Genomic DNA, 22,300 nt, shown 5'->3' with positions numbered 1-22,300 from the left:
GGAAACGGAAGTGCCGCACAAAAACCGGATATTGGACCCATGTTTACTTCCGCGTTCGAGGGGTGATATTCACCTTGGCCGTTTCTCAATATGCGTTCTTGTCTGTACTTGTGTTCTTGTGGACTTGTGAAACGTCATCAGTCGCTGCCCAAGTACTGTCCCAATACACAAGTTTGCATTTTGGCAAGAACGGTTAAAAATCCCGGAAGTGTTCTTGACACGCCCATTTTACCGAGGATGCAACGGTTGGTAACTTGACGGCAGAAATATCCCAGCATTCATTTCGGCATTCGAGGAAGGAGAGGCAGGTCAATACAAGTCGTTTTTCTACAATTTCGTACGCTATTTCATCACTAAATTCACTTCTGAGTTTCAAATATTGGCATTTTTACGACAATTTATGGCGAATCGAAAATGTGCTCGAACGTTTTCGGAAGTGAGAATAAGAATCTCCATAAGAATAACGGCCATTAATAACGTCAATAATTCTCGTTATGTTTGGGTAGCCTACTGCAGACGGCGTCTGTGCGGGGGTATTATTGCGCAATACCAGCAAGAACACATCGTCTCAAACTGTCAGCAGCGTTCTGTGTGCTCGACACCTTGTGAGTTCATTCTTCCAAGAACAACTAGCAAGAGCGTTCTCCCCAAGAACACAAGTCCGTTTTTTGCATTCTTGGTTTTGAGAAACACCCCTTATTTTCGAACGCGAAAATAAACATGGGAGAGCTGATCAGACCGATCTGAACTAACGATTGCCGTAATTGGAGTTAATTAATCAATAAACCATCATATTAATACTTTGAAAGTGTTCATAGTGTGTGTGTAAACACGGGTTAAGTTTGTTACATCGTTTGGTTTTGTATTCTCAGTGTATGTTTTCCGTCACCGTGGTTACGTCATTTGCTCTTAAACAGCGGTTGTACAGACTGCGCAGTTATCCTAAAAATAACTTAAAAGAAGAATAGAAGGACAGAAATCAACGTGTTTGGTCGTGTGATCGGACCGAGGAAGACCAGATAGCGTCCCAGATCACCGTGAGGTCTGGGATTCCTCTGGCTGCGTTGTGTGACACACATCGGCTGACAGGGACAACGCAGGAGGAGGAGCTGCCGGAGGCCTGACACTGGATCCTCGCTCGGTCACGGGTTTGCATCGCACGCTACGTTAAGGTATATTGTTGATTTTATTTGTGCTCAGGAGAGTAAAGAGGCCAATTTTCAGTTTCTCTGGCCACCACGAACACGAGATACGATCCAGGCCTGCAACGGGTTGTGTTTTGAATGACTGTGTGTGTGGGCCCACAAGTGTTTAAATTCAGTTTATAAAGTGTTATTCAGCGCGCTTAGAAATTGCAAACACCTACAGTGATTTATTTTGGGACAGGGGATCTCTGGATAATCCGTAATTCGTTTCTAATTATAAAACGAAAATACCGTTTTTCTGTTTTTTGTTTCAAAACGAAAAACCAAATAACCGTTTTTGGTGTCAGAATCAAAAAACGAAAAACCAATTAAAAACGGCCCGGTTTTCGTTTTTGGCGATCATTTTATCGTTGTTCCTTTTTGAACAAAGAATGAAGAGAGTCTTTGAACTTCAGTCAATTCGTTTTTCGTTTATAAACCAAAAACGGATGTCACGTGGTCTATTCCTTTTTTGGAAGCGAAAGTAACCGGTAACACTTTCAAAATAAAAGTAACTATAGTTAGCGAGGTGATTGTAGACTAAAACTGAGCTAATATAACGTTTTTTAGTACAACTAAAGTAGCACTGGGTGTGAAAAAAACACTTTAGTTAACTGAAATAAAAATTAAAACTAATAAAATAATAACTCTGGCTGTTAGGGAGAATTAAACATTTGTAAGACCATTGGTGACATGTAACTTCAGATTAAGACAAGTGAACTCATTTTATATGTAGCTTAGGATAGCAGGTAGCCTATTTATTTATAAGTTTCTATTATTTAATTCACATTTTAGTTTTGTAACATATTTATAGCCCTTCTTGCTATGTGGAAGCTCAACCAGCAGAGGTCACTCTACCCCCTTCTGTGCACTGACTCTTTCTGTGGCGACAACAGGCAACAAGGGTTTGACATTTTAACTTGTGTTTATATCAAAGAGAAGGCAAGCACTGCTACCAACATAAGCTAATCACTGAGCGTGAAGGGTGTGCAGAACTTCACCTGCCTTCCAGCTCCTCTTTCTATGGCACTATAGCTGCTAAAAACTCTCAGCTTCCACCATCTACTGTTACCCCTTCTGTGTCAAAACAAAACTCTTCCAAAACAAATCTATAAAGTTGTATACTTTTTATTTTCCTTTGCATTTTTCTCCAGTGTAATATACTTATTATGTTAGTAAAGTAGATGAGATATTTTTTTATGCAGCTTATAGTTCTCATTAGTTATGTAGACCTACTTGTGTGTGAAACCTAGCCTTACTCAGTCTAAAATGATCTCTGGGACTTTCAGATCTTTTAGTGCTTTTTTTGGGTTTAATTCTGTTTGATGAACCACCAGGGAAAGGCAGTGCTCTGTACTCTTGGTACTTGTGTAAAGTAAAATAAAAGTGAAGTTAAATAATTTAGTTTTTCTCCCTGGTACTCGTCTCAGGGCCTCCCAGAGTTTCCCCAATACCTGGAGGACGTGAGCCTGTGCACTGTGTGCAGGGTTTAAGGACTGATGATAGTAGCAAGACTGGCCCCAGTCACCTACCATCACTCTCTCTTCAAATAAATGCTGGACTGGCAGGACAAAGCAGCACACCACTCCTTCCTCCGGCACCATAAATGGCCTTGTTGTCACTTTAAGATATTTACATCATTGTTTATGGTAAGCCACATCTTTGAATTGTGGCACTATTTTTGTGGAATTGGATGATGTCAACTTATGTCTTTAAATACAAATGTACATCATAATGTACAACGGTAGAGTGAAGCAGGGCTCTGCATTGCAACTCTTTCACTTGCATATATGCCCTTAAATGATTTACACGCATAGTGGGTGAGTGAAGACTAAAACCTACTGTAAATGTTATAATGTTAAGGTTATAATATACTTTTATACATTTATACTAGTTCCTCCAGGTTGTGGTTATAGCCTCTGCAGTGGACAGATGTAGATTTAGCCAGAGCCAGGATGTCATTGTGCCAATACAGCCTCCTCCTGAGAGCAATACTTTCCCCTTGTAGTGTTTTACATCTGCTTTACTGAAGTTATAGATAATAAATACCAGGGAGAAAAACTAAATGATTTAACTTCACTTTTATTTTACTTTACACAAGTACCAAGAGTACAGAGCACTGCCTTTCCCTGGTGGTTCATCAAACAGAATTAAACCCAAAAAAGCACTAAAAGATCTGAAAGTCCCAGAGCTAGAGATCATTTTTGACTGAGTAAGGCTAGGTTTCACACACAAGTAGGTCTACATAACTAATGAGAACTACAAGCTGCATAAAAAATATTTAATCTACTTTACTAACATAATAAGTATATTACACTGGAGAAAAATGCAAAGGAAAATAAAAAGTATACAACTTTATAGATTTGTTTTGGAAGAGTTTTGTTTTGACACAGAAGGGGTAACAGTAGATGGTGGAAGCTGAGAGTTTTTAGCAGCTATAGTGACATAGAAAGAGGAGCTGGAAGGCAGGTGAAGTTCTGCACACCCTTCACGCTCAGTGATTAGCTTCTGTTGGTAGCAGTGCTTGCCTTCTCTTTGATATAAACACAAGTCAAAAGGTCAAACCCTTGTTGTCTGTTGAGTTCAATTGTCTTAATCTGAAGTTACAGGTCACCAATGGTCTTACAAATGTTTAATTCTCCCTATCAGTCAGAGTTATTATTTTATTAGTTTTAATTTTTATTTCAGTTAACTAAAGTGTTTTTTTCACACCCAGTGCTACTTTAGTTGTACTAAAAAACGTTATATTAGTTCAGTTTTAGTTTACAATCACCTCGCTAACTATAGTTACTTTTATTTTGAAAGTGTTACCGGTTACTTTCGCTTCCAAAAATGGAATAGACCACGTGACTTCCGTTTTTGGTTTATAAACGAAAAACGAATTGACTGAAGTTCAAAAATCCGTGTATCATTCGTTCAATCGTTTTTTGATTTAATATTGAAAGTAGAAAAATGAGAAAACAGTTCCTTTTTCGATTTTTCATTTTTTCCAAAAAAACGAAAAACAAGAACTCAGCTTGATTTTTCGTTTTTCGTTCTGAGGTAGCAAAATTAATAAACAGCTGGAAAATTCGATTTCTACACGTGGGCGGGAATGAAACGCCCCTTTCCTCTGATTTGTCAGTCGAAGATCAAACTGTCCCGTCATCAGCTCTTCCTCAGTTCTGCACTGCAGAATAAGAGTCCTCCGTTGTGTGGATTCTTAACGCGTTTATTGAAACTCATGTTTTCCATCAACGAGACTAACGAATGGCTCGACACAACCCGTACTGGGGAATAGACTTAGACGGGGCTTTCTTTGTAGACCAGAGTTCTCAAGTGCCAGGGGTTTGCTATTTCCATATTTTCCGAACTGTAAAGGTTTTTTATTTTTTTATTTATTTTTTTATCATGAACCACGCTGTGTTTTATTCCTACGTGCCTATATAATGCATTTTACTTAAAATAATCTAAATGTTGACTTTGAAAAGTAGGCGCGTCCGAAGGCTATTCACTATATTTTGGTTCATTTTTGGTGTGCGCCAGAAAGATGTTCAAGGAGACTGAGACGCACTAAAGTAGAAATCATGTTGTTTTCTTTATTTTTCAAAGGCATGACATTTTGTAGTCATTTTGAATGTACACAAATAAAAATATAAATGTTTACTGTTTCGAATGACAGAGTAACGAATAACGAAGTTATTTCCCCTGCTGAGCAACAAATCCAAGTGATGGCGCCGACGCATCGCTCGCTCTCACAACATAGGCTATTATCAGTTCACTTCTGGCATTGCTAACTTGACATCGCAGCCTGTTCATTATTAAAATAAAACACAGTCAACCAAATATATAAAAAGTTATCCTGCTTAATTTAATTGGTCTGTTGTACAATATGCCGCACAGTCCTACTTGCAGTTATTCCAAACTCATTTCCCTTGCTGTGAAGATGATGATTTAGCCTATACGTGTATATTGGGACTCGACTGAAGTTTAAAGCCGTCTTTACATTACTAGTTAGCATCCAAATTTTGCATTGCAAATATGGAAACGTGGGACCGAGATGCGCGAAACCAACGTCGGTACAGTTTCAGTTTCGGTTTCGATTCAAATAGCCTAAATTTGTTTAGGCTTGGCGTTTAAAATAGGCTAAATGTTGTTTATAATAAAGGACACAATAGGCTATTATTATAAGCTATTAGGTTATATTTTTATTATACGTGGCTACTTATTTTTTATTCTTGTTGTTTTCTGAATACCATTCATTTAAGGATTTGACATAGGCAAATGTCAAATGGGAAGTAATGGTAAGGGGAAGTAAAATACGCATAGAAATAGCCTATATGTTATTAATAGTGTTTATAATGTTAATGTTGAATTTTATTTACCGGTCTTTTTCTGAATAGGCTAATAATAAAATGCGTTTGTTTCCCTCTCAACATGACCCGCACTGCGCACAAGCGCACATCTTTGAGATATAAAATAATACATTTTAATAAAACACAATAAGGCCTACATTATAAAACTCAGAAGAGTATGTATTTTAATGTCTCTGTTGTTCTCTGTTCTCCGGTTGTTAGATAGTCAGTCTGAATGACAGTTCATGCGTTTATGTTAATATAGCCTAGGCTTAGGCTATATATAGCCTAGTCAATGCATTATTCTTTTCTTTTTCTAAAAGTGTTAAAATATTTCATTTACAACTAATTATATTGATTATCTATATCTACATTTATTATAAAAAAAAAAAAAAAATTACTGGGCGATCGAGGGCGACCATGTTAGGCTAAGAGCCGTCATTTACCCTGCATACCGAGCTGATGCAAATCATAAAGTTAGGTGAATTTATATCTACACAGAAGAAAGCTCTGTCTAGTTTATTTCCCAGTACGTGTTGTGTCGAACCATTCGTTAGTCTGGTTGTTTGATGAAAAAAAAGATTAAATGTAGTTGCAATAAACGCGTTAAGAATCCACACAACGGAGGACTCTTATTCTGCAGTGCAGAACTGAGGAAGAGCTGATGACGGTACAGTTTGATCTTCGACTGACAAATCAGAGGAAAGGGGCGTTTCATTCCCGCCCACGTGTAGAAATCGAATTTTCCAGCTGTTTATTAATTTTGCTACCTCAGAACGAAAAACGAAAAATCAAGCTGAATTCTTGTTTTTCGTTTTTTTGGAAAAAATGAAAAATCGAAAAAGGAACTGTTTTCTCATTTTTCTACTTTCAATATTAAATCAAAAAACGATTGAACGAATGATACACGGATTTTCAAAGACTCTCTTCATTCTTTGTTCAAAAAGGAATAAAGATAAAATGATCACCAAAAACGAAAACCGGGCCGTTTTTAATTGGTTTTTCGTTTTTTTATTCTGACACCAAAAACGGTTATTTGGTTTTTCGTTTTGAAACAAAAAAACAGAAAAACGGTATTTTCGTTTTATAATTACAAACGAATTACGGATTATCCAGAGATCCCCTGACCATTTTGGTACTTTCATTTTAAAGTGTTACTTCCTCAATTAATTCAGTGTATTTGACATTTTGGTCATTTCAGAAATTCAATCTGTAACCTTTCCCATTGAGCTTAAATTTGTATCAAATTTGATATTTATTTGATTGTTTAACTACTACAAAGCTTTATTTTGTTTATCCATTTCACACTTTCCAATCCTTTATTTGAAATTTAAGTAAATCCTTTACATTTTTCTACTTATTCTACATGTTTTCTTTACTCAAAAGGTTTTCATAAGAGCCAGTAAAGGTGCAGAATAGCCATTTTATTGAGAGTAACTTTCTAATATACATTAGTTCAGTCAGTGACTCCAGGGGGGCCCATAATACAACATCTCTTAGGGCACTAGATTATTGAACCTGGTGCACTGCTGCCCCTTACTAATCTATTATAAAAAGAGGTAGGGGGCGCTACATTCATTTAGAAATGATAAATTGATCATTAATAAAGTATGAAAATACAATTATTAAACACATTATATATGCTTTTAAATCAAGAATACAGCATTTATGAATGTATTTATAAACTTAATTATTAATGTCTATTAATGCTTTATAAATGATGAACTGTTTACTAATGTTTAACTAATGATTAATAGCGTGCAGTTATTATAAAGTGTTACCAGCATTTCAAACATTTGATTGGTTAACCTACTAGTTGAACAACCAAAAGCACATTGAAACGAAATGAAACGAAAAACGCATTTGACTTACACAATTAAGTATCTCGCTTTCTGTGTATGAAAGAAATGTTTGTATTTTGATTCCTCAAATTATTTGGCTATAACAATAATATTTTTTTTTTTTTTTTTTTTTTTTTCTCAAAATGAGGATGCAGTATATTTCTTTGATTTTTTTTTTTTTATTATTGTTTATTAAGATCATTAATTCATGGTACAAAGAACAGCAGAGGAACAAACAAGCTTTATTAAGTTAAGTAATATTAAGTATAGCAATGCATCAGAATGTGAATCATATTCGCTGGTGTTTGCTGAAGAATCTGAAGAGCAGAATCTGGATTCACTGAAACATGAAGTAGAAGAGCAGAGGAGAGAAGAGCAGGAGGAAGCATCCCTTATACATTCCATCTAATAAACATGATACAAAAATGAGTATTAATTAATAATTTAGTAATAATAATAATTAATTATAATAAGTGGTTAATAAAATGGCATGTTTATTGTTGATCAATTTCATCAGTTTTCTATAAACAATAAAAAAAACTCTCAGAAAGCACTTGACAAATTCCAAAAAACTTCTTTTCACACTTTTCTAGGTTAACGCTATTTTTATCTACTGAAATTAGATGTTGTGCTCATTCTGAACAATCACTTGTGTTTGAATTATAATAATCATGGTGGAAAAAGGCAACTGTAGTTGAATACATGTAAATGTATATCAAATAAAGCACAATACCTGCTGCATTGCAAAGATCATTGTCACAGCACTGGAAAGACACTGACACTCCATATAACTTTTGTTTCCCTGGTGTACATGGAATAAAACACCCTTTATATGTGACAGTCAGCTCAGTGGAACCTGCAAAAAAGACAAAATTCCTATATAATAGGCTAAAGAAACAATTCCAGAAATCATGATCATCTTGCAATAGACAAGTAATGCCAATTATGTGATGAGATTAAACTATAATACTTCTACTTCATATTATCACTTTCAGTAAATTTCCACTTCATACCAACTGATATTATGCCTGTTCCGCTTCCACATTTATAATCTCCGTATGGACATATCTCCGGCTCTTGCACGTCACAGGAACCCATCCAATTAGGTATACATGAGTGACACCTGAGAGAATAGCCTTAAAGACAGAGAGAGACATTCAGTGACCTCAGTGTACCAAATAATACATTCAATACTTGCTGTTTCTTCTACCTCCAGTGAGAAAAACGAAAAGAAGAACAACAGACACTCGCAGATACATCATGTATCAGGAACAGAATGAAATAATGCTTCCGTTCCTTTTATGTCTGTTCAGATATGGGTGGGTTTAACAAGGAAACTGTGAAGTCATACACAATTTGACAAACTCAAACACACACAGTTAAAGGAACCGTATGTAAGAAATGTATTTCAATTAATCATAAAATGGCCCTGATATGTCACTAGACATTAAGAAATCATACAGTAATTTGAAAGTGATAGCAGTACCAGTTTTGGCCACAATCTTACATACGGTTCCTTTAATGTTTCTCCTCCAGAATAACTAATGATCAGTTTGAATTAATATATGATTGTAATGTAAGTTAATTGTTTTAAATGAAAACTAGAAAAGTTCCTCAAGACAAAAGTTTCAATGCTGTTTGTAGCTGGTTGTTATAAAGTTATTGTGAGGCTCTTCTGGCTGGTTAATAGACATTTCTGATTTCTGGCTGATAGATGTGGACACTTAATAATGTACACAATTTACATGTGTGGCTATTTCTGTAGTTAATGCTACAGCGTTCCAGAGATCTTTTCTCTTCCACAACAAGTTATGAGTTAATAATATAGTAATGTTAATGTTTTAAAAAAAAATGTCTATTGTTGATCATAACATCAACTGGATCAGAATCACCGATCAGAAATTCTAAAAATCAACACAGTGACAAATATCTTACATGGTTCAAAAAATGTACATGCTAATTAAGTTAGATTTAACACATGCTATGCTAGCTGTTTATTTGAACTGAAATATATCAAATTAAAAAGGAAAGACCTGTTAGTGTTTCATGCTGTTGTTTGACGTCTTAAAGAGCTTCTGTTTCTGTGTTGGACTTTGTGGTTATCACTGTGCTGAAGAGTAGAGCTGATGGTTAGGGTGTGAGTGACTTCATGATGACTTACTCTAAATTAAGTGAAATGATGCACTAAAGTGGGTTTTTTTATGTTAAGTAAGTTATATTTAGCATACTAGCTGTGGATTTGAATCTAAATATATAAGATTAATTGGTTTCAGTTCCACCACTCAGTTTTGCTGAAATTAGTTAACAATTCATTTTTTTGGAGGAAAATTTTTATTTAAGCCACAAGTTCTCAATGTAGTTTGTTATGAAAAAAATGATGCAATTGATGCAAACTATTCTGCTACACATGCAAAAGTGGTTTTTTCTTCACTTTTTTCCCCACAAAAAAAGACATACTTTTAGGGCATAGTATAAGTAGGCAAATTGGGTCGCAGCAATTGTGGCAGCCTGCCTAATATACTATTGGTCCCCCGCATGCTGCCAAAATAGTGCTGACCTGCTGAGGCATGTACTCTTCAAGAGCCCTGAAAGTGGCCTGTGGTCTCTGGCATCAAGAGCAGCAGATCCTTCGAGTCCTGTAGGTTGTGAGGAGCCGCCATGGATCGAACTTGTTGGTACAGCACATCCCACAGATGATCAATTGAGATCTGGGTAATTTGGAGGCCAGGACGACACCTTGAACTCTTCATCATGTTCTTCAAACCATTCCTGAACAATGTGTGTGTATTATCCTGCTGAAAGAGGCCACGTCCACCAGGGAACTCCATTGTCATGAAGGGGTGTAACAATGTTTAGGTAGGTGGCACATGTCAAATTTAAGTCCACATGAATGGCTGGACCCAGAGTTTCCCAGCATAACACTGGCGAGATCATCACACTCCCTCCACCGGCTCGTCATCGTACCCCAGTGATCCTGGTGCCATCACTTCCCCAGGTAAAAGGTGCTCACGTACACGGGCGTCCATGTGATGTAAAAGTAAACTCATCGGACCAGGAGGCCTTCTTCCACTACTCCAAGGTCCAGGTCCGACTCTTGCGTGCCCAGTGTTGGCACTTTCCCTTTCGGTTGACGGAGTCCATTGCTGCGGCTACAAAGCCCCATACGTGTGTTGTGACACATTCCTCCCAAAACGACTCGTGCCACCGTCTCAGACCAGACAGGATAGCCTTTGTTGCCCTCATGCACTGATGAGCCTTGGTCACCCAACACCCTGTTGCCGGATTGTGGTTTGTCCGTCCTCGGACCCACTGTTGATACATTTTCACCAATGCTGAAGAGGAGCAACACGCCCCCTCCTTTTACAGAGATACTCTGACCCTGTCACTTTGCCAAAGTCCCTTCTGCCCATTTCTCCTGCATCCAATACATTGATTATGATAACTGATTGTTTGCTTACAATCTAAACTACCCAGACCTTAACATGTGGCCTTGTTAGCAGATGGTTAACGATATTGGCTTCACATGTGATAATATTTAGGCTCATCAATGTATAGGTTAAAATGAACAGTAGAGCGCAAACTATCAAATTCAGTTGCTATTTATTTTCAGATCTAATAATCAACAATCAAACAAATTTGTATGCAAAAATTTAAATTTTATTTGTAAGGTGAAATGATAGACAAAAGTATTTATGAAGTTATATTCCTCCTCATCATCATATCTTTGTGATCTACTACATGTGAACAGAAAAATCCTGATTTTGGGAATGCAATATTGTATTACTGTTACATGGTCTGTCTCTTATGTTTGATAGTGTTTTTGGTGTAGTCCTGTGACCTTTTAGTCTGTTTAATTATGTCATTCACCTGTGCCCTGTTAATTTACTAATTAAATTCCTTTGTCTGCTCTGTATTTAACCCTCAGTCTTTGTCCATTCTCGTTAATGTTTGAGTGGTTTTCTCCTGTTTCTCCTGATTCCTGAGTGTTTGTGATTCAAGTCTGTTTTCTTAGAATTATTCCTCGTCGTGCAAGTTTCTAATATCTATACCACGTTACATGACAATTACCAACTTATGAAAAACTAAACAGATGGTTTTTTTTTATTATCATATTTGATCACCTTTTTTTATATAATCACCTTGTTATTGCAGTTCTCAGTATCTTTCAAAACAAACAAGAAACAAGGTGATATAATATTTTATTTCATAAAACATCCAGTATACTTCACAACACTAAAGATAGTATGAGAACACAAGATAATATATTCAGTAAAGAGTGTCTGATTGTAGAATGTGAAGATCTGCTGTATTCAGTGCATCATGAAGTAGGAGAGCAGAGAACAGCAGAGGAACAGGAAGCTCTGGGTGACACTCTGAGCCCCGTTACACAGGTTCCCCTCACAACATGTGATAACTGCAACTTTACTAACTGTTGTTGTGGTGGCATCACAAATTGATTTAGAGGCACAGCCTTTTGCAACCCTCAACTTGTCTTTGGAAGTCCCTGATGGAAAGAAAGAAAACGAAGGTTGATTCAGTCTAGCTGGCAATAAGTCTGCATCATATGTTTAAAAAAGATGATGGAGAGACAAAAATAACTTTAATCTTCGTCCTTTAGCAGATTCTCACCTGTTGCTGTAATGCACCGATCTTCAGTCCCTGAACAGCTCATTATGTTCAAGCAGCTCTGTCCATCACAAGAGTAACATGTCTTTCCATTGGAGGCAATAGACCTGGGATCTACAGGAGGAAAACTGGTATTCTTTACAAAATATATCTAATGAAATAACACTTCTTTAGCGGCTCTGTTCAATCAACACACCCAGCATTTTATTTGCCTTATTGAATGTCCTTTGTAAAGTAAAATGAGTGTTGACTTTAAAGAAGAGAGCCGTTAGCACATGATCATTAAAGTACAATACCTGGAGCATCTTGGACGTTACAGTCGTCAGTGTCACAGCACACAGAAAGTGTGTTTATATTGCCCGTGTTTATGGACCCACTGTGACAGTCAACAGCACAACTTTTACCCTTCTTCACAGAACTATTGTCACCTAAAAAAAAGCATGAATTATACAAAAAATATCACAACTACACCTCATTTTGATGAATAATGTATTTATAAATACGTCAAAATAAAGAAGCAGTGAGAGTTAAAACAGGCATCATCTCACAGCTGCAAAGCAGAAGAGAAAAGAAAACTTTTTTAAAATGCGAATTGTATTGTTAGCATAAAAATCTGAGTGAAAATAAATAGCACAGATCTGGAACATTCTTTGATTGAAACGGTAAACTCTAGCAGTCAAATATAACAGTACATTTCAATAAATCACACCGGACTTACCAACTGATGATACCGACACTGAACTCATGCACTTGGAAGATCCACTGGGACATGTTTGAACTTTTTGATCTGCACAATTCGCCATTGGACTTCCACACTCATAACAGTCGAGAGAGTGTCCTTTAGTAATAAAAAAAGAGACAGTGAGAGACATAAGTGATCTGTATTTGTAATAAAGAAGAACATCACAAACACTATTTGTACCTGCAGTGAAAAGAAAGAAGAGAAGAAAAACTGAGAGTTGCAGATCCATCTTTGATCAGGAGATGAGTGAAATAATGTGTCTGTTTCAGCACCCATTTATAGTTTATCAAAAGAGGAGGATCTTCATGAGAAAATAACCTTGGACTGAATAGGTCTGCTAAAGCCAATATGTTAATAATGACAAGCATAAAATTGCATCATGGTTCACACTGACACTGCAATGTGAAGAATTTGGGCCTGATTTCTAAACACAGAACTGATTGAGATACAGTACTTCTTCTTTATGGACAAACTAATTATTATACATGTGTGTAAAAGCATTCTTAATAAATGAATTAATTCAAATCAGTTAATAAATGAAAGCCTCAGACCACTCGTAAATCTAACATGCAATATAATGTATTATACAACTTACAGTTTTTCTCAATTGCTAACACACTACTGGTTCAGTTGGCCCGATTTCCCAAACCATTCGGTCATTTCTAGAAACAAAGAAATGTTTTCAAAAGGTTTAACACATACTGTATCACCTGTTTTCACACACATTCCAAGTTTAACCATGTTCTCATTCAGAAAACACATATAATTACCTCAAGTGTCTCACTGAACTCAAATAGCACACATTTGTCCATGTGTAAACATTAAGTGACAAAATGGACGACACACCAATCAGAATCACAGGATAATATAGGGCCATGGGGAATTATGTGCTTTGGAAAATGGATTCTGGTGGGAGACAAAGAGGAAGAGGACAGGAAAATAAAAATAAAGGGGATAGGGTCAAAGGACATTTGTTCCTGATGAAATACAAAGCACTATAGTTGACCATGTTCTTCTGCAGGAATGACCAGGGAAGTTGGTCTACAGGCTCATCTACAGGGTTTTATACTATTTACACACACAGTATAATTACAGCACACAGTAGCAATACTTTAGATGAGGAAACTTTCACTTTTCTGTGTACAGTACATACTGTAGCACATGTTGTACACCCTCAAACTTGTAATTGTCATACTTATTTGTAGCCAATTACTTAAGTTCTTACATTTGTTATTTCAACAGAACTGAGAGACGACTGCCTAGAGCAGGGAGAGAACGTGTTTTATCAGAAGACTAAGAAACTGCTCTAGTATGGCAAATATGGTCATTAGTACCGTAGATGTGAGGGATGTGCTGTTGTGTTTTTGTTGCTATATGCAACATATATGTTAGTCAGTCTATGCAGAGAACTATTTTGCAAGACTGTTACTTGCAAGAAGAGAAGAGAAACACCAGTGTGTTGTGTGTCACAGTGCAGGTGTGTGTGTGTGTGTGTGTGTGTGTGTGCGTGCGTGCGTGCGTGCATGCATGCGTGTGCGTGTGGTGTGTGTGGTGTGTAAGTAGGACAAACATGATGCTTCTTGTATGCCTCTTCTGCATATGTTAATGTGAACAGTTTTGATTTATGGCCATAATGTTACAAAACAGATTAAGAAGAAGCATATATATTTGTGCATTTAATGCATGCATTTATAGGAGCTCTTCATATATTGGTGGCTTGGATTGTGGGTTAGGATGCACTTTCTAAGTATACAAATAGCATGACTGGTCTTCTGAAATGAAAATGTCACCTATTTGGTTTTGTTTTTCTTCTTTTAGTCCTGGGTTCTGTTTCTGAGTAATGCTCATTGTGGGCTGGGGTTTTACATGAAGGAGAACTCTACACCAACCACATAAAAATCAACACAGTGACAAATATCTTACATGGTTCATGAAATGTACATGCTAATTAAGTTAGATTTAACACATGCTATGCTAGCTGTTTATTTGAACTGATATACAGTATATCAAATTAAATGGTTCCAACTCAATGATGTTCACATTACTAGTAATTAGAAAGTTAGTCCTCTAATGTTAATGGAATCTGTTCATAAATATCCATCATGTGGTATGGTGAACTGGCTGCTTCACAGAGTCTCATATCTCGGATACTGTGTAGATATGACAGCTTCTTGCTTTCCGAAAGCCTGTGATTATAGTAAAAACTGTTGAAAAATTACTTTAAGTTATGACTACAAAGGTATATCATAATTATAGTTTCAAATACTTAGTGAAATTGTTCCAAAAGAGAGAGCAGTGGAAGATGACGATCTGCAGGTACCAACCGACAGCCACCAACTGCCAACTGCAAAGCCCCAACATTCCCAAACTGGCAGTTAGTCAACCTTTTGGACCTTTTTGGAATTTTTTCTGTAGTTTTTTTTTTTTTTTAAAGTTAATTTGCTTTGTTTTGTTTACTTCAAATGTAAAGCTATTTTAAATTTCTTCAGGTTCAGGATAGGTGCAGTAAAAGGTTCAAATAAACCCCATTTCAGGCTGCTATTAATATAATAAAAACGTTGTCAAATGAGCTTTTTTTTTGCTGTTTTTGACCATAGATGGTCAAGATGTTGTAAAATATAACAAATAAAAATTTCCCTGGGTCAGAATTGTATGGAAAAATGTGTCCATTTGTCTCTGTGAGTTGTTTACATCAAAAGTTATGGCATTTTATATCACATTAGATTTTTCGGGTTTGGTGCAAAGGGTTAAAAATAAAGCATTTTGGACATTATTTCAGCTTGGTACCCAATTTAATCTTAAAATAGACACTTGAATGATAAAGAAATAACAGGTTGTGAAAAAAAAATCACCCTATGCGCTTGAGAAAACGAAAATATAGTTCATCCTCTACACATATTTGGCCATTTTTTGCTATTTTTGTCCAGAAATAGGGTCAATATGTTGTCAAATGTCAAAAATAACCATTCCATTAAATTCCTGGGGTCAGAATTGTATGGGAAAATGTGTTAATTTGTTTCTGTATGTTGTTTACTTAAAATGTTATGCCACTTTCTATATAATTTTTTGATTTTACGGGTTCCGGTCGGGTGCAGCAAAGGGTTAAAAATGAAGCCTTTGGGACATTATTTCAGCTTGGTACCTGGCAGATTCTGAAAATAGACACTTTAAGGATTTAAAAAAATCAGGTGGCATAAAAAAAGCCGGGGGGTGCGCGTGGACCCCTATTTCCATCTAGACTAATGCTTTGCTGGCTGTTTATTTAAACCAAAATATATCAAATTAAATGGTTCCAACTCAATGATGTTGATTTTTTTTTTTTTTTTTTTTTTTTTTTTTTTTTTTTTTGTAACTAACTAAATAACTGGTATTTATGAAACAATTTAAGTTTTTCTAACAACTCAATGAAGATTGTTATAAGAAATACTGAAAAAAATGCGTTTAATTTTAAAATGCGTTAATTTTTGTTGATAAATAGAGAGAGAGAGAGAGAGAGAGAGAGAGAGAGAGAGAGAGAGAGAGAGAGAGAGAGAGAGAGAGAGAAGGAGATGGTTGGTTGAAAACAAAAGGTTGAAAACTGAAAACAAAAGGATGAAAAAAACATTTGAAACGCCTTCTGTCAATCGCTTGAAGCTCTCATTGGCGTATACTCATGTCAGTCATCTCTTCTGCACTGTGATTGGTCAGTACGTGTGCTTGCGCTGTAGAGCCAGTGTAGAATCTGAAGTGACTGCTTTCAGCGATTAGCAACGAAAAAGAAGCCGGATTTTGGTAAGATTCAATCGGGTTCCCAGATTATAAATGATTTAGTAATCATAAAACACCTCTTATTTATAATACATATACTTCATTTTATCAGTAGTACCGTGTTGTGTTACGTTAACCGACTAGCTAGTATACTAGCATGGTAACATATCATGCTAACAAACATTCATAGAAAATCTCATTTTTATAATCTAGTTTTTGGTCAACTTTTAATTGACAAATCAGAAGCCCTGTGAGTGAATGGTATTGAATACTCATTTAGATAGTTTTATGTTTCTCAAACATAATCTGATGTATATATCAAGGTAGCAGGTCATGTTTGACAGATTAGCTAATATCTGTTTACTTTTTTAGACGGGATAAATGTATGCATATTTCTTACGACATATAATTTATGATTGTATGCATTAACATGGAAGTTATTACATGTTAAAAATATGTTTTAAAGCCATTAGTCCTAGATATGAGCTCCAGAGGGGATGAGGGCTAATTGGATTTCTCGCCAGCTCCAGTCTGTTTCCCTCGTGAGGTTATTTTGAACTAGATTTTCATTTCTTGAAGGAATATCCAACACTTGATGGGCAGCAAAAGGATAGTGTTAGTGTATAAATAAAATTGTGTTCAATTTGTGTAATTGTATTGTTCAAATGTGATCCAGAAAAGGTCAAGTAATCCAGAAGCACGAGAGAAGCGAAACCAGATTTTGTAAACAAATATGACATGAAAACATCCTAATACTAACACACACACACACACTAATTGTAAATGTATTTTTAGAACATATTTTTAAACTAATATACTTGCATTTTATATTAGACTGATGTTGTATTTATTGCATTCTATTGTACATTTAATTTTAACAAAAATATGCAATTGTAGTATTTGTACTATTAACAATACTTTTACAGAATGTATTACATTAATGTTCATTTCTTCATATACTAATGTACTTAACATTTCAAGTAGAATTAATGCATGTACTAAAGTTAATTTATACATGTTTACAACTTAAACATGAGTGTATTATTTATAAAATAATATGAACCTAGATTAAAAAATGATGTAGATCAAAAATGTTGTTTATTGTTCATGATACCTAATATGCATTAACTAATGTTAATCATTTAAATCTTGTAAAGTGTTACCTTTAATTATTTAGAGTCTATGTTGTGTCATGGGAATGTGTCTGTGCTCTCTGCTTACCTGGAAAAACAACAACAACAAAAAAAAACCCCGGCTAAACTGCTGGTTTTGATGCTTCTTAATGTCATATGAAACTTCTAGTTTTAACCCTTCTCAGTGTGTGTGTCTCTCCAACTGTGTGTGTCTCTCACCTTTGTCTCAGTGTGTAGTCATGACGACGCTGGATGATAAGATTCTAGGAGAAAAGCTGCAGTATTACTACAGCAGCAGTGAAGATGAAGAGAGCGACCACGAGGAAGAGGAGAACGCATCCAAAACCATCCGTGACCAGGAGGTGCTGGATGTGGAACTCGACTACAGTGCAGATGGCAGCTCGGTCAACACCGGTACGCTTAAACCTGAAATGTGTTCTTTTCAATTTGTACTTCTATTCCCAACAGCCTCATTTTTATTCACTTGAAAGTAAATGATGCTGCCTCCACGTTCATCACCAACACATCAGTAAAGACTGTTGAGACATCTGACTCAGTGTGTGTGTGTTTCTCCCACAGGGCCGAAGGGTGTGATCAATGACTGGCGTAAATACAAGCAGCTGGAGAACGAGCAGCGCGTGGAGCAGCAGAAAGAGATGGAGCGGCTCATCAAGAAACTCAGCATGACCTGCAAGTCGCATCTGGAGGAAGAGGCCGACAGACAGAAAGAGAAGGACCTGCAGGATAAGATCGCTGGCAAAGTGAGAATCACTCTATACCAGGGCTTTCAAATAACGATTATTTTGAAAATCGAGTAATCGGGTGATTTATTTTGATGATTAATCGAGTAATCAGATATATTTTTTTGTGGTATTAAAAATAGACCTAAGCCTTTAAAATAATTTAAAATACATATATAATAATGAGGCAATAATATTTGTTACAAATAAAGTATCAAAAGCAAGTGATCATATGGTTTTATTGAACAACACTGTTAAAATACATAATGTACATAATATAAACAATCATCTTATGTCCACTATGTAAATTCATATTTATTTACATAAATGTAAATTTAATTCAAATGTCCACTTAATCTTTAATAGTTGGCCACTTCTTTACGATAGAACTGCTACAGCCACTGCAATTTCTTGAATAAAAATATGTGGACATCAAAACATGCAAACTCTGAGTGAGGGTTAAAACTTTTATTTTGAAATCTTGATGCACAGTTAGCATATTTAGAAACAAACTGATGTATTCTCCATTGTTGGCATAGGTTTATAAATAATTTACATTACAAATCTGAAGAAATGGTGCACATTGCGTTCCCAGATGAACGTTATTAGCAACCCAAACTCACAGCATATGCAGAGATAGAGTTTGAGATGCTCCACGCATGTGAATGACAACAGTTCGTGTGGAGCAGCATTTGAACGGAGTCACCTGTAACCTACATGCATGTAAATAATTAAAACGCACGTATTAAACCCGCAGGTCATATATTTATTTCATTGAATCACAGCCTTTGGGAATTCACAATAGCACTAAGTTCCGTTGTAAAGATCATCAATTATTAAATTGGTTAATTTCCTCTATGAAGCAATGTTGCAGAAAACAGTGATATCCTCATTCCTCGTCCAGCTCAGTTCAGTTCTCATCCAATAGTGTCAGTGCAGATGTTTCAGGCTGCATCTCACGTCAGAAATCAGATTGTGAATCGTAGCATTCAAATATTTCATTCAGTTCCTTTAGCTTGAAGATCAGATTCATCACACACAGGCGAAGCTGGTCATAGGTCTGTGCGGAGGACTTGTCTGGTTCTTGGGTTCTTTGCTGAGGATCTGTGCTGAATGTCAGCAGCAAAATTCATCCTCCTTTTTTACTTTTCTTCTGTCTTCAGATGAACCTCCGTGTGGATGAAGAAGAGGAGGAGGATGATGATGATGAGGCCTTCCTCCAGCAGTATCGTCTGCAGCGCATGGAGGCGTTGCGGCGACAGCTGTGTGGAGGGCGGCGCTTTGAAAAGGTCGTTGACATCTCGTCGGGGGAGGAGTTCCTGCGCGCTGTCGACGAGGAGGGCAAGAACACTCTGGTGCTGGTCCACATCTATGAGCCAGAGGTGCCCGCCTGCCAGGCCATGGATGGCAGCCTGCTCTGCCTGGCACTGCAGTACCCAATGGTAACACATGAAGAGATTGTTTCATCTTTCATTTGTCTTAATGTTTTATGATGTTTATCATATATGTTTAATGCTGGTCAGTTTAGCAATTGAATATTTAACAAGAATAATATTTTATTATTATTATTAACAATAATATTGATTAGTACTATTATCATTATTATTTGTTGTAATACTCTTTAGTATTAAAGTGATTTATCATTTATTCACCCTCATGTTTTTTCAAACCCAAATGACTTTTTCTTCGATGAAATACAAAAGGAGATTTTTAACTGAATATCTATACCTGCTTTTTTTCCATATAATTGAAAGTAACTGGCAATAAAGACTGTCAAGCTTGAGAAAGAGCTGCCCCAAAAAAGCAGATAAAATGACTTTTATTTAGGGTTATTGTAGTTAATTAAAGCTAAAAAAAGAAAAAAGATATATAAATTTAAAAATAGATTTTTGTTAATTAAATGGTTGCTGAAATAATACATATATATATAAACGTAAACTTAAATTTCAGCTAGTTTCTCATTATTTCAATATTTCTAATTTTTATTTTTATAAACGGTGTACCAAAAAGCTAAAACTGAAATAAAAATGAATAAAACACAACAAAATGACTTAGTAAAATCAAAGTGGAAAAATAAAAAACATTCAAAATTTTAATAAAATGAATAACTAAATTAATTATGTAATTAATTATGTAAATATAATTAATATAAATTAATAAAAGTAACAACCTAATAGTGTCTCAATGATACTAAAATAACACTGCTTAGCTACATTTAAATGAGTCATTTGATGGTTTTGTATGAGGAACAGAACAGAACTAAACTGGAAAATATTCCATATGTCAGTGATTATGGTATGCATGAGAAAGGTTTGTGCTCATCTCTGTTCCTGTGTGTGACCCGCAGGTGAAGTTCTGCCGTGTGCGTGGCTCTGCGGTCGGCACCAGCGCTCTCTTCCGCAGTTCGGCTCTGCCGGCGCTGCTGCTGTACCGCGGAGGCGAGCTGGTGGGGAATCTGGTGCGTGTGTCCGATCAGCTCGGAGATGATTTCTACGCCACAGACGTCGAAGCTCTGCTGCAGGAATTCGGCCTTCTTCCAGAGAAATACTCCCAGCCAAACTCACACTCGTCTATTCGAAATGCCGCTGTCACTCACCCTACCGATTCAGACAGCGACCTGGACATAGACTAAATGCGTACATACAAATGTCTGCATACATGCACACCAACACATAGATACAGAAGAATACACACTCTTGTTTGCGTTCACATAATGATTCAGGCCCAATATAGTGACCAAAATCAGCGGTTGCAGCTCAAGATACACTACTGTAAACACAGGATCTCTGTACAAACGTTACGCCTGATATGAGAGATCCATTCACAGATCATGATTACTGGACCAAGACAGTGGATATCATTAGACGTAGGTATGTGTGTGTGTGTAATTTCAGACACTTCCAAAATCAGGAGTGTTTCTTTATGCAAACAAAAATGCAAAACCCTTCATAGAATCCTGCTTTGATGTTTCACTATTTATTATAGTTTTAGAATTATGTGTTTGTTTATTTGTGCGTTTTCGGATATCTTAGTTTGCTTTATCCTCTGTTAGTTTTATACATTTTGTAAACATATCCATCAAGACAAATGCAAAAATTAAAAAAAGATTCTAAATGGACCTTGTCTTGTGGTTACTTTAATATGTGTGCATTCTTTCTCAAAAATTGGATGAAACACTTTTATATTTTCTGTACATGCTTTCTTTCTGGTGGTATTTAATGCAAAGCTCATGTTTTCTGCTGCTTAAATTAGTTTGTGTAATGTATATTTTTAATAATAGTTATGTAAAAAAAAAGCTGTTGCAGTCCCTGCAAGGTTTTTAAAATATTTCAGATTGTGTAAAACCTTAAGGGCATTTCTAACTTGTTTTATTATTATATGGTAAAATATAAATAAATGTATGAGTATAATGTTAAAAGCAAAACACCAATTTAGAAACTTACTCATGTCTGATCATGCTTGTTAAATACCAATTCAGTTATAGAAACGGAATTAAACAAAGATTGCACAAATGATGAAGAACCGTGTAATGAATTTATATGAGACCACCCACAGAACTGGTATTTTACTTACATTTAATAAATTCACCTTTATTTGGAAGATTTCATAGAGGGACATTTAACAGAATTTCGAGTCATTTACTCAGTATATTATATAACAGTTTGAATAAAAATCCAATGTCTTTATTTTGATGAAGTAATCTAAAAAAGATTGAGGAAAGTTTGTGAAGCTGTATGGATGGCAGAAATAAAACCTGGTGTTTTGACAGTATAGAACTTGTTTTCGAGAAATATGTCTAATTAGTTGTGTTTGCATCTGAGAGAATAAACTTTGAACCGCTTGCCCACTTTGTTTATTGTGCAATATTAAAGGGACAGTTCACCCATAAATACAAATTTTGTCATCACTTACTCACCCTCAAGTTGTTCCAAACCTGAGTTTCTTTCTTCTGT

General features: G+C 35.9%; 2 protein-coding genes across 3 annotated transcripts in view; one reads left to right on the top strand and one right to left on the bottom strand.

Moving 5' to 3' along the window:
• LOC307144718 (long neurotoxin MS2-like) overlaps window positions 1-8,614 on the bottom strand; it is a 48,550-nt gene extending 39,936 nt beyond the window's left edge. Inside the window, exon 1 of the transcript XR_013818824.1 lies at window positions 8,570-8,614. The gene's annotated coding sequence lies outside the window, so the exon portion shown is untranslated. The remainder of the gene's footprint in view (window positions 1-8,569) is intronic.
• Window positions 8,615-16,392: 7,778 nt separating this feature from the next.
• pdcl (phosducin-like) lies at window positions 16,393-22,234 on the top strand. Of its 2 annotated transcripts, XM_079847703.1 has the most exons (5): window positions 16,393-16,498; window positions 17,838-18,021; window positions 18,187-18,368; window positions 19,511-19,789; window positions 20,695-22,234. In XM_079847703.1, the coding sequence occupies exons 2-5, from the start codon at window positions 17,847-17,849 to the stop codon at window positions 20,977-20,979; spliced, it is 921 nt and encodes a 306-aa protein (XP_079703829.1). In that variant the 5' UTR covers window positions 16,393-16,498; window positions 17,838-17,846; the 3' UTR covers window positions 20,980-22,234. The 2 variants fall into 2 exon arrangements, with proteins under 2 accessions (XP_079703829.1, XP_079703828.1); XM_079847702.1 differs by lacking the exon at window positions 16,393-16,498 and having other exon boundaries at window positions 17,809-18,021; window positions 20,695-22,192.
• Window positions 22,235-22,300: the final 66 nt, after the last annotated feature.

The sequence above is a fragment of the Squalius cephalus genome (assembly GCF_949319135.1).
Source record: "Squalius cephalus genome assembly, chromosome: 17".
Taxonomy (NCBI): domain Eukaryota; kingdom Metazoa; phylum Chordata; class Actinopteri; order Cypriniformes; family Leuciscidae; genus Squalius; species Squalius cephalus.
Note: the sequence above shows the minus strand (reverse complement) of the source record. Positions and strands in the feature narration are given on the sequence as shown.